This window comes from Oryzias melastigma, linkage group LG15, assembly GCF_002922805.2.
Source record: "Oryzias melastigma strain HK-1 linkage group LG15, ASM292280v2, whole genome shotgun sequence".
NCBI classification, from domain to species: Eukaryota; Metazoa; Chordata; class Actinopteri; order Beloniformes; family Adrianichthyidae; genus Oryzias; species Oryzias melastigma.
Window position 1 is genome coordinate 26266979 of NC_050526.1, and position 11449 is coordinate 26278427.

Genomic DNA, 11449 nt, shown 5'->3' on the forward strand with positions numbered 1-11449 from the left:
ATAATTGAATGTTTGGGCATTTGTCTGCACAACTTAAAAGCACAAACATTTAATGATAGTCATAAAATGAAACGTGTGATTTTGACTAGGAAATAGTTTAAAAGGTTCTGCTTTCATACTTAAAGTAACATCCAGACAAAGCTGCTGTTTGCACTCATAAAGGCTCCATGTAGTTACGTTTTAGACAACCGTTTCAGTCATTTTTTTTCGTCTTTAGCCAGACGTTAGCAGACCCAGAAACACCCATAAACTTGAACGCAACCGACAGTGTTAGCTCTCCAAATGTTGCTAGCTACTGACTTCAGGAACAGTTTACAAATCAAAAATCTCACCCTTTCTTTGTTGTTATCGTCAAACGAGGACATTGTACGATTAGAGTCGATGTAACGACCAAACTGGCACACGTATAAATCAAAACTATTTGAAAGAATCCTTCACTTCGGGGCTGGTTAGCTATCTAACAAACTGTCAAATAGTTGTCCGCCTCCATCCTGATGACGAAACGTTAAACCCCGCTATGGAGGAATCTGATTGGCTGAAATGGAGAATAAAACATGCTGTGATTGGTTCTTTAGCAAATCAATCTTTTTCCTCTCATGATACTCTTTTTTTTCCTGAACGGACAGTATAGCAGCGGAGGAAAGGGTTTTAGCAGAATAAAAAGGACAATGTTAAGAAAAGGACAAAAGAAAAAAGAGTGTCCATAGAAAAATTTAACTACTGACAACACGGATCCATTTGAAGGACGCCGCTACCTCTTCTGGGTAATGTAGTTCATATTTCAACCCGTTCAAGGAATATTTCATGAACAGGACTACAACTCCCAATACGCATGAATGATGTGCAACAATGAATATCAGTCGAAAAAAGAAGCGCTTTTTTCTGTCGAGTTTCTCTGGAACATGTTGGGGCAAGTACTGAAAGAATCGAAAGCTAAACTTGTATTTCACCCCGAACTACCTCGAAACTTCTTCAACTTTGTATTGTTATATACATAACATAGTCCCCTGCGCATGTTTTTTTTGCCACAATTGCGAGAATGTTTACTCTTAGCCGTGTTTTTTCCTCTGGAAGCATCATCGTCTTTCAAAGCACCGCCCTCCCAGTGAGCTACTTTTCTGCCTGTCATTGCCTGACATATCCCAAAAAGAACAGTCCTTACAGTGCAGTGGACAGTGAACGCTACTCTTCTCTTGTGAAAGCTGTCATGACATCTAGGGTCAGCTCTCAAACTCCAGAGAGCCTTCAAGTGGAGGACGAGCACATTTATGGACCTGTTGTTAAAGCTCAGAAGCTCTCAAGACCAGAGATGAGGGAACCCAAAACCCTCCATCCTTTCCTTAACCCAGAACGGATACTGGCCACAGATGAATCAGGACCACCAGTCCGAATTCATCTAAACCGAAGCAAATCTTTTGCACCCAGTGTGACGAGGATTCTTCAACAGACACTTTCTACTGAACAGATGTTCTACCTGGACAGATGGAAGAGGAGGATGGTCGCTGAGCTGGGAGAGGAAGGCTTCAAGCAGTACAGTCAAAGTAAGATTATATTCATTTTACTGTGACATGTCTTCAATTTCACCCTCATCATTCTTGTTTTCAAACAGATATATTCAAACAGGGAAAGCTTTTCCATTCGGCTCTGGAGCACATTCTGATGTCAGGAGTGACATGGACATCTGGGACACCAGAGTATCCACCTGATGTCCAGGGATACCTTCAGAGCATCTCCCACATTCTGGAGGATGTCAGGGCAGTGAGAGCGATTGAAAGCACGGTGCAGCACGGTCCTCTCAACTACCTGGGAGTTGTAGACTGTGTAGCTCGCTACAGGTAAAACACCCTCATTGATCAAGACATTCAACAAAGATGCGAAAAAAGACCAAAGTCTTGAATTGAATTTTGGAAAATGTTGCACATATTTGAGCTCAGAAAGAATTTGGTTCCGTCTGTCTGCAGCGTAACAAAAAAACCTGTTTGGTTTCTACCAGCTGACTGAGATCCCAACATGGTTTGTTCAAAACAGAACTGACATGATTAGTTGTATATAAACTAGAAGCGGTAATTTCATAACTGGAATCCAGTTTGCAGACTTGAGAACAGAGATGATGAGATCAGTTCTTCTGGTTTCTGGTTAAAAATCTGGCTGCTGCGTTGACAGAACTAGATTTGATAGATGTGTAATTTTTGAACAATCATAATACTATTACAGTAGTTTGGCTTAGTTCTCATGACTGAGATTTCTATCTAGCTAACTTTTTTTCCCGTAGTAATCAATCTTTGTTAAATAACACTTTTTTCTACCCGTTTAACCCTGGAGAGGTTAGGGTTTAAAAAACAAATTATTTGAATTAGTTTAATATGAATTTGGTTCAAGAGTTAATGTTGTATCACCTCAGCACAGCTATAACACATTAAGTCCAGATCTGATTCAGATGATGTATGTGAAGGTTAGAAATCAGTTCTCCAAGGGTTGAATCCTGAGGATTTCCATTTGCTACAATAAATCTGGAAACAATCTAGCCAATGCTCCCGGGATGGGTTCTGACCCAACTGTGTGTCGCACATGATACCCATTTTTCCAAGGATTTTATGGACCATGATAACAAAAGCTTAATATAATTAACTATAATTTCAAATCCTCTTTCTGTCTGCAGGGGTGTTCTGTGTGTCATCGACTGGAAAACTTCAGAAAAACCCAAACCATTCCTGAGCAACACTTACGACAACCCTGTTCAAGTGGCAGCCTATGCAGGGGCTTTAAATGCAGATGAAAACTACGAATACCAGGTGATTCTGCTTTTTTTGCGTTGACCTTTTAACATTGACACAACTTTATTCATCATCAACAAGGAAATGTTCCTGTCAAGCAAACCCGACAGTGCAAAGGTGGAAGACAGGAGCTGTTGTTGTGTATGTGCAAATCTGTCACATGCTAACACGTGACGCACGGATATTTCTCCCTGTAGGTTGAAAATGGTCTCATTGTTGTGGCTTACAAGGATGGCTCGCCTGCTCACGCCCACAAGCTGGACTCAGAGCTGATGTCAGAGTACTGGAAAACATGGCTGCTACGCCTCGAAGAATTCACAGAACAAAGGTAAAGCTAAGGGGGAAAGATGGAATTTAATTCTAAATTCTTTATTTTTAACAGATTATGTTTTCATATGTAAAAATGTATATATAAAGCTTTATTTATCAAAGAAAAAAATCATATACAAAGCTGCTGCAATACAACTTGTAAATACTTATTTATAAGAAAAAATATTTAAAACATATTTAATCATGATTAAAAAATGACTGGGAGCACTTTGAAAACAGATCAAAAATTATCAGTGGGTCTTTAAGATTTAGAGACTGTAAAAGTCTTTGAATGTGGAAAGCTTTTCTTTTCCAGTGGAAGAAGTCTGTGTCATCCAGAAACAACCTTTTTTAATTATATTCATTTGCAAACAAAAGCAGAATTAACCCAAAGATGATGGGTTGTAACTTTCCTTTCTGCATAAGCAGTGTTTGTAATTCAGACCGTTAAGGAATTTTAGTTATTTTAAATAACTTTTCTAAATATTTAAGTAAAAGTCTGAATAGATTGTGATACACTGATGAGGAAAAAATCTAATTTAAAAAGAGATAAAGGAGTCAGAATCATAGATAAAATAATTCTGTGTTCAGAATTTTTGTTTCAATAATATTTAGGTATGGAATTTATGTTTAAAGTTGAAAACAAGCGTAAATTCTCTAGGTTTGCTGATCGTTTGATAGATAGTAGAGCTCAACTAGACTTAATTTGGTTCACTGTACATTAACTTGCTTTTTTATGCACTCATTTTACACTGTTCTCCTTTTTCAGAGCCAATCAGGGATCAACCACTTCTGCAGAGAAGAAGTAAATAAATTCAACGGCAGCTCTGCAAAAACAGGAATTTGATTCTTAAGCAGTTGAAAATGACTTCTTCCAGTCATTCTGCAAAACTAAGCTTTTAATTTAACCATCAAAATTTATTGAATCCAAACCAGACTTGTTTGTCAGATGGATCTTCAGTGAAACCCATGCTTGTAAAGAGCTGGTAGGAGACCGCATTCTCCTCCTCCACAAAGCAGTAGACGGGGTAGCCCTGAGCCTTCAGAGTCCTGGCCATGCTGCTGATCACAGCTTTGGCGTAGCCTTTCCCTCTGTGCTCTGGCAGAGTATACAACATCCCCATGGCACAACACGCATAGGTCAAGATCCAAGACACCGGCTTCCCCTCAGGATCCAGCATGCAGCGCGAAGGGAAATGGGCAATCATGTTACGGATCATTCCGAGAGTCCCATCATGCTTCCCGAACTTCCAGGTCTGATTTACCAAGTCAAGGTGAGATTCATCGAGGGAGCTCAGGGAGAACCCTGAGGAGAACCCTGAGCTGTGGGAAAGAAGAGCAAAGGACTGAAATGTAGAAAAAAATATTCTTCGATGTTTGTTTTTAATAAATAAAAACCATGTTTTTAATAAATAAAAACAATGTTTTTAAATGATATGTTGTACCAGTCTATAGAGGGAAGCCTGGATTCATCCTCCAGGATCATCACGTGACACTCTGAAAGTTTGTTGCTGGGCACATTCTTCTCAAAAGCAACTGCTTTGATAATTTCCATGTGAGAACGGTTGGTGCCTGGAACATAAACAGCACTGCTTGACCAAAAACATCATTATAATTGACACTTTTGATTTTGCTCTGTTTTGATTATTTGGTAGGTATTTTTCAGTTAAGTGAAATTAGATCTTTGACCTCATAACCGTATAAGGTAAAGTCATGAAGTAAACCATAGAAACATTATGGTAAAGTAAATAGCATGTTGGACTTTGAACTCAATAAAAGACAATAACATCCCGAAAACACTCAATACGCAATCCTTATTTTTTTTATAATAGTGTAATAAAAATATAAATTATTACCAATACAAAGGTACCTGGTCCATTCAAAAACACTGGGGCTCCTTATTGTTTCCTCAAGAATGGTTGCATCATTTGCAAAGATCAAAATATCTTTAAACACATCGCTCTCCTGTGCAAAACAGCAATTTAAATATCAATTGACTGGATAATATATTCAAATAAAACTTTATTTAAAGGCACTTCTCGTACTTTGAGTAGTTAAAAGCGCTTAACTGTCAGTTATGTTGACTTAATGAGTGTTAGCTTATTTTATTAAAGTATGTGTTACCTTTTCGTAACTTGGTTTGCAGACAATCACGTGAAACTTTGGCCATTTGTCCACCAAAACCGTGACAGGCTCTGATTTCACCCGATTTCTAAGAATCAAGAAACCGTAAACCTGTGGAAAAAGACGTAAAAATGTCAACCAGAGACCCTCGGACCGACATGGTAGTGAACCGCGCAATAACGCACCTTCAAAGAGCGAGGAAGGTATCTTTTCACTTCATTCTCAGCTATTATCAGCTGATCCTCCGTCAACTCCATGATAGAATTTGAAGAAATGTAGATTAATGCGGCATCAAAGATCACACTAAAGGCGAAACCATTTTTTCCCCCTCACTGTAAAACTTTATTTAAAAAGCTCACTTGACAAAGAACAGATTTTTTTTTTACTGTAGAAAAAAAGTGCAGTCATTATGCAACAATGAACAGACTAAACACGATGGAACAAAAGGTAAAATTAATAAATAAACATAGTTTGTGTGTAAAATGGCTGTTTTAACACCTCTTTATTTGTTGAGTCACTTATATGTTACTTAAGAAAAATCAAAATCAATATGAGGCCGGTTTATATATTTACATTTGTGACTGCGATATTTTACCATTATGATTAACAAATTCAAGTAATGATTTGCAGGAGGACACTAGTATATAGAACGAAACTTCCCTAACTTTTCTGTTTTTAGGTAACTTTGAAGCTGAAGCTTCTGCATTTTAAGGGGAAAATCTGAATGTGCCTATAGATTGTTCTGATGTTTTTATTATTTAGCATAATTAACAAATATATTTCACAAGCATGTTTGGAAAAAATGTTACACTAAAATCACTTTAAATATTATTTATTTTCAACGATTCAATCTTTAATTGAGATCTAAAACAAAAATAACAGAAATATTTTTGGCCAATTCATAAGAGAGAGTGGTTACTTTATTTAGTCTCCAAAACAAAGAACTTGAAGACCTATATTCACTTAATTTTCTTTTATTTTGTTTTTGTTCAGTGGTTTATGAACATGTTTTACCTTGATTTGTGTGAGGAAAACAATTTTACAAGGTCTTATATATGCAGTTCTTACACAGATGTGCTGATATTTTTCATGAATACTGAATTGTCAATAAAGATTTTTTAAAGTAATCTGAAAATGTCGATTCGATAGTTTAGAAATATTCTTCAGCTGTTAAAACTTGAAATAAACATCATTCCTACCTCACAAAGTCCTTCTGGTTTGGGAAAACTTGTTAAAGGTAGATTTCTGTGTTTTTTTTAAATAGATTTGTTTTACTTGTTTAATAATGCAGACAAAGGACATTCAAAATACAAATCTGGATTTATGAAAAAAATATCTCACAAAAATCTATAGGAAGTTTAATTTCTATACTAAGAGGCTAGTTTGTTGTATTTCTAGATAAAGCACTTTAAATGTTTTTTTCTTAAGATTGTGCAAAAAATCAAACTGTAGGAAAAATGATTATTGTGAGATTTATAAAATGAGCATATACAGTAAACATACTTAGTCCAATTACTGAAAGGGTTATTTTCAGGCGTTTTTTTCCCCTTGTCATCTCTTAAATTAGCACTACTTCAAAATATTGTTACTTTGGTAGACCTAAGTCCCCAAATTACTCAAGTAGAAGTAAATACAAGTATTTTGTTAAAAACTATTTGAGTATTCTAACAAATCCATTAAACAAATTGTACATAAACCAGTTAAACAAGGATAACCCAAACAACCAAACAAAGTAGCTCCTAAATCTACCAAAATTTTTGTATCTCTTTTTTATAGCTCTCAAGTAATTGTAGCATAATGCAATGTTTATTTACTGAGAAGTTTAAGGTTTTATGAAACAATGAGAAAAGAACACATGACTAAAAATAATAAAAGAGTTTTGATTGTGTTCAATAAATACTCCACAATTAAACAAAAACCTAAAAAATGGTAATAACCAACCATCAGAAAGAGGACACAAGCATGAGAGCACAAAGCAAACTTTTATTTTATTGTATTAGCAAATCTTAAAGTAATAGTTTCCAACTCTAACTGTGTAAAGAGCTATAGCTCTAAAAAAGTATTCAATCTTTGACTTATGTATTGCACTTGAGTTATTCAGCATTAAGAAAACGGAGAAAAGAACAAGTTGTTAATTTGTTGTTGATCTAAAGCGCAGTCTTATTCATAGTGTGAGTAAGAGCCAAATGGATCCAGTTCGTTTAGTTGCACTTCTCCTCCACCACCGTCATTTCCTTGAGCCATGGGCGACTCCACACGCCGAACTTGCACTGGTAGGGCTGAAAGAAAACAGACAACTCAACCAAATGTGACTTCCAAAGCGATCCCTCCCTCTGCTATTTAAGGAGACTTCACAGGGATTCAGAGCGATGCGTTACCTGGGCTTGAGCCGGATCTTCTGGGATGGTGCATTCTTCTCCTGTCCCGTTCTTTCTGCAGAGGGTTCTGGCCATTTTGACAGTAATAATGTACTTGATCCCAGCAACCACCTGGAAGTATGAGGGGGGATTAAACTTAACTAAAATATCAGTTTTAATAACTCATTTAAATGAAACAGTGATTTAAAAGGAAGAAAGAAATTGTCTAAGATTTTTGTTTAACCAACCAGCTTTAAATAAGCTAAAGGTTAAATCTGGGCTGCACAAACAAATTCCATTGTTTTGTTTAATTTCTGAGCGAAACTTCAGACAGTAAGTAAAGCCTGGGCGGGTCAGGACATGATTACGACAGTTATATAACTGCTGAGTGGCCAGGAAAGATGCTGCCACAAGAATCCTGCTCTCAAAATCAGATTAATACTGCTTTATGTACCGTTAATAAACAAAAACTAAACTACATTGTCTGCCTTTCGACTGGAATCATATTTAGAACTCCATCGAAAAGTTTTTTTTTTTTTTAGCTTTAATCCGATTGCAAAAAAAAAAAAAAAAAAAAGGTTTTACCCACCTGCTTCTGCACCTTCACCACTTCTGCCACTTGACGCAGGTACATGTCGTTGGTGCGGCTGTTATGTTGGTCGACGGCGAAATTCAGAGCCTTTTTAGCTCCTTCGTCGTTGATGTCTCCGTCACTAACACCCCCCACCATGACGCCAGTTCCAATAGCGAACGTGGCCGCGAGGAAAAGAAAAACAACTTTCCACATTTTAGCTCTTTTTGTTGCTTTTATCTGCCCCAATTGAAAAACAAGCAAAAGAAAATAATCTGGTCTGCGTTGCCTCCTTCTTATATAAACACTGTCTCACATCCAAGGGGGCGGGGCATTTTCTCCGCCAATCAACAATCCCTTTGACTAATGTCTATGGGGGAAAAAATAGGACAAAAAAGACAGAAAAGGGGATTCGGGCAAGATGGCGGATCTTCTCCCTAACTGGAAACGAACTAACGTTTAATAATATAAAACACACACGTGTATATATATATATGATTTCTTGTCCTCAACATGTTGAGACAAAACAAAAAGCAAGCTTTTTTTTTTTTTTTTTGAGAATATCAATAAATTAAAATATAAACAAATCTCTCATGAAAGTGTACTTTTATGAAACTTGCCCAATATTATTAGGAGAGTAACACAAACAGGTTGTTATTTGAAGTAAACACATTTTTAAAACCCATTTCACAAAATGTAACACTTTTAATATATATTTTTGTACTTTTTGTTTATTATTATTTGTTTATTTATATTCATTGCTGTAATTGTCACATTATGATTAGTCATCAAACTTCAAGCTGTTCATTTTTATTTAGCAACTCAAAAAAATACTGATTTTCTTGGAGGGTGTTGGATTTTGTTAGCTGTTTTAATGTGCTCAATTTCTTATTTCTTCTAGTAATTTTACAAGAAGAAAATGTCTTTTAGTAGTAGTTTAGTGTCTAATCATATTATGGTAACTGGCCTATTTTGAAAAGTAGTCATGTGCATCTGTGTAGTGAGTATATATTTTCAAGTTATCGTGAGTATTTTATAGTACGATACCTATGATGCCAAGTTATGATTAGTCATAAAAAAAAAATAGTTGTTGGCATATCTCTGTCCAAAGAATATTCCTAGTAACAATCTTGTCAACACTGTTAAGGGCTTAAATGTGAACTTAAAAACACTGTGGTATAATATATCAGACCATTTTTAAATCAATGTGTGAAATACTAAGATAGTGCTAGTTGTGTGTTTTTAAATGTTACTCTGTTCTGCACTGTTACGACATCTGATATTCAAATGTTTGACATGAGTCATTAAGTCAAAAAAGGGAATAATAGAGGCACACAAGTCTTGTGACCCGTTCATCATGGGGCTGCTGGAGACAACCCAGCCACTGTTGGCCAGAGGGTGGAGTACACCTTGAACGTGTCACCATGCTTGTTGCTGGGTCACATACTCACATGCACACCTAGGACAATTTAGAGACAACAATTCTCCTATGAAACATGTTTTTAGACTGTAGGAGAAAGTCGGAGAGCCCGGAGAAAATCCACTCATGCAAAAGGAGAACATGGAAACTATAGTAGCTGTGATTCAAACCAAAGTTTTCTTATTATGAGACGAGAGCGCTATCCACTGCACCACTGTGCAGCCCACATTAAGTAACTTAAAAGAGAAAATGTTTTTTTTTTTCATTTTTATTTATTGTAATTTCCTGTTATTTCATTTGTCTCATTCTTGTTATTGTCATTATTAGTTTAGTCATTTTGTGGATCTCTTTCTGATGTGTCCAAACTGAAGTTATTAGTGACACGCTGTTTTATAAATTACATTTAAAATAGATATTAAATTGAAAGCAAAATCACACTATCAATAATTCTAAAGTATGATTTCCTATAAGTTTTATCATTATGTAGCAAATAACACTTAAGTGAACTCATGTCCAGAAAATGAAATATTGATCAAACTCAAAAAAGTTTTCAAGTCACTGAACTTCGAACAGTATTTTTATTGGATAAACTTTGATTTTTTGCTTTTGAAGCTGTTCCAAATTTCTACATTGATTATAGTGAAGTTTAAATAAGTATTGTACAGATGGCATTGCATTTGTTGTTATTTTGCCTTGACTTCAAAGGAAAATTTAAATCCAGATCTTTTTGGATTTTTTTAGTAGCACTTTTGCTCCAGCAGTTGTGTATCATTGAGCCATGAGCGATCCCACACAACGAAGGTGCATTTGTAGCTCTGAAAGACAGGGATCAACAGTTATTACTCATGAGGACTCATGCTGAATAATATATTTCTTAAAATAATATAGTAAAGTAAAACCAAAACTGTGGAGCTTTAACAGCTTTTAATTGTCTCAATAAAAGAAAAAAAGTGAAAATGTCCTTAGAAATACCACTTTAAATATGACAATACAAAAAATACCTGAGCCATCGATGGCTTTGTGATGACTGGGCACCTGGAAACATTGGTGTTCTTTCTGCACAGAGTTTTGGATATTTTCACAGTCAGGAAGTATTTGAAACCTTCAACCACCTGAATTTGACAAAAAATATAAATGAAAAAGATGCAACCATGGATTAGGATTGAAAACAAATGAGCTATGCAATTGAAATATTTATAATATTAATCAAAAAGACCAAAAGCTTATGTCTGTAATAGTTTAGCAAAAAATAAAAAAAGCTGCTTAAGTGGCCCAAATGAAAAAACAACACTGGTAAAAAGAAGAAAAGAAAAAATTTATGAAATAGACAGATAAAGGTGGGGAAAAAAATATCAGTCACAGTGAAAATGCTGCTGATATGTTTTAAAACGCTAAAACGTGTTTGACATTTTAGGATTCTATGAAATCATATTATTAGATATTATTACATATAAGTAAAATGTTACTAACCTGAACCTGAGCCTTGATCACCTCCTCCACCTTGAAGAGGTATTGGTCACTAGTACCCTTGTTGTATTCCTCCATAGCAAATTTCAGCGCAGCTTGTACTCCCTCATCGTTGGCGCTGATGTCTGTCACACCTCCTGGAACCTGAGCTAACCCAACAGTTAGCAGGGCTGCCAAGAACGGAAAAGCACATTTCCACATCATCCTTAGATGCAGCGGGAGACACAACGAAATGATGAACAACATCAGTGATTCCTCAGTTTATATGCATAAGGAGACATGACGCTCAGCCAATCATCATTTTCAGAGTCAAACCTCCAGAAACCTCTGATGAGGATTGTACATAGATATTGTGACTAAGAAAAAGGTTTAATCTTTTGATCATAATTTACAGATAAAGATGGCCAAAGTGGAACAAACATACAGA

General features: G+C 35.8%; 5 protein-coding genes across 6 annotated transcripts in view; 1 reads left to right on the forward strand and 4 right to left on the reverse strand.

The window, feature by feature from the left end:
- The window catches only part of snx5 (sorting nexin 5), a 6133-nt gene extending 5628 nt beyond the window's left edge, over nt 1–505 (reverse strand). Inside the window, exon 1 of the mRNA XM_024296811.2 lies at nt 333–505. Within this exon, the coding sequence (XP_024152579.1) occupies nt 333–365 (33 nt within the window). The 5' untranslated portion in view covers nt 366–505. The remainder of the gene's footprint in view (nt 1–332) is intronic.
- A 102-nt stretch (nt 506–607) lies between these two features.
- mgme1 (mitochondrial genome maintenance exonuclease 1) lies at nt 608–4880 on the forward strand. Of its 2 annotated transcripts, XM_024296813.2 has the most exons (6): nt 608–764; nt 1466–1541; nt 1610–1835; nt 2660–2792; nt 2972–3102; nt 3853–4880. In XM_024296813.2, the coding sequence occupies exons 2-6, from the start codon at nt 1466–1468 to the stop codon at nt 3890–3892; spliced, it is 606 nt and encodes a 201-aa protein (XP_024152581.1). In that variant the 5' UTR covers nt 608–764; the 3' UTR covers nt 3893–4880. The 2 variants fall into 2 exon arrangements, with proteins under 2 accessions (XP_024152581.1, XP_024152580.1); XM_024296812.2 differs by lacking the exon at nt 608–764 and having other exon boundaries at nt 771–1541.
- Nucleotides 3132–5553, reverse strand: si:dkey-76k16.6 (uncharacterized protein LOC566817 homolog). Its single transcript, XM_024297304.2, has 5 exons — nt 5393–5553; nt 5208–5318; nt 4940–5048; nt 4529–4655; nt 3132–4406 (listed from the first exon to the last, which is right to left on the reverse strand). Exons 1-5 carry the CDS (start codon nt 5462–5464, stop codon nt 3995–3997), a joined length of 831 nt encoding a protein of 276 aa, XP_024153072.1. The 5' UTR covers nt 5465–5553; the 3' UTR covers nt 3132–3994.
- Nucleotides 5554–7170: 1617 nt separating this feature from the next.
- Nucleotides 7171–8467, reverse strand: LOC112161583 (cystatin-C). The gene is made up of 3 exons (XM_024296814.2): nt 8154–8467; nt 7586–7696; nt 7171–7486 (listed from the first exon to the last, which is right to left on the reverse strand). The coding sequence occupies exons 1-3, from the start codon at nt 8349–8351 to the stop codon at nt 7409–7411; spliced, it is 387 nt and encodes a 128-aa protein (XP_024152582.1). The 5' UTR covers nt 8352–8467; the 3' UTR covers nt 7171–7408.
- A 1640-nt stretch (nt 8468–10107) lies between these two features.
- On the reverse strand, nt 10108–11294 carry LOC112162073 (cystatin-C). Its single transcript, XM_024297723.2, has 3 exons — nt 11026–11294; nt 10557–10667; nt 10108–10370 (listed from the first exon to the last, which is right to left on the reverse strand). Exons 1-3 carry the CDS (start codon nt 11266–11268, stop codon nt 10293–10295), a joined length of 432 nt encoding a protein of 143 aa, XP_024153491.2. The 5' UTR covers nt 11269–11294; the 3' UTR covers nt 10108–10292.
- Nucleotides 11295–11449: the final 155 nt, after the last annotated feature.

Bases quoted from the DNA above. Each gene is read 5' to 3' on its own strand.
- mgme1 (XM_024296812.2), top strand. From the start codon at position 1,040: ATGTTTACTCTTAGCCGTGTTTTTTCCTCTGGAAGCATCATCGTCTTT. The intron at 1,542-1,609 runs GTAAGATTATAT...GTTTTCAAACAG, and splicing joins CTTCAAGCAGTACAGTCAAA to ATATATTCAAACAGGGAAAG. The intron at 1,836-2,659 runs GTAAAACACCCT...TTCTGTCTGCAG, and splicing joins GACTGTGTAGCTCGCTACAG to GGGTGTTCTGTGTGTCATCG.
- si:dkey-76k16.6 (XM_024297304.2), bottom strand. From the start codon at position 5,464: ATGGAGTTGACGGAGGATCAGCTGATAATAGCTGAGAATGAAGTGAAA. The intron at 5,049-5,207 runs GTAACACATACT...TGTTTTGCACAG, and splicing joins GCAAACCAAGTTACGAAAAG to GAGAGCGATGTGTTTAAAGA. The intron at 4,656-4,939 runs GTAATAATTTAT...TTTATGTTCCAG, and splicing joins GACCAGGTACCTTTGTATTG to GCACCAACCGTTCTCACATG.
- LOC112161583 (XM_024296814.2), bottom strand. From the start codon at position 8,351: ATGTGGAAAGTTGTTTTTCTTTTCCTCGCGGCCACGTTCGCTATTGGA. The intron at 7,697-8,153 runs GTGGGTAAAACC...TCATACTTCCAG, and splicing joins TGGTGAAGGTGCAGAAGCAG to GTGGTTGCTGGGATCAAGTA. The intron at 7,487-7,585 runs GTAACGCATCGC...GTTTTCTTTCAG, and splicing joins AAGATCCGGCTCAAGCCCAG to CCCTACCAGTGCAAGTTCGG.
- LOC112162073 (XM_024297723.2), bottom strand. From the start codon at position 11,268: ATGTTGTTCATCATTTCGTTGTGTCTCCCGCTGCATCTAAGGATGATG. The intron at 10,668-11,025 runs GTTAGTAACATT...TGTCAAATTCAG, and splicing joins TGATCAAGGCTCAGGTTCAG to GTGGTTGAAGGTTTCAAATA. The intron at 10,371-10,556 runs GTATTTTTTGTA...CCTGTCTTTCAG, and splicing joins CAAAGCCATCGATGGCTCAG to AGCTACAAATGCACCTTCGT.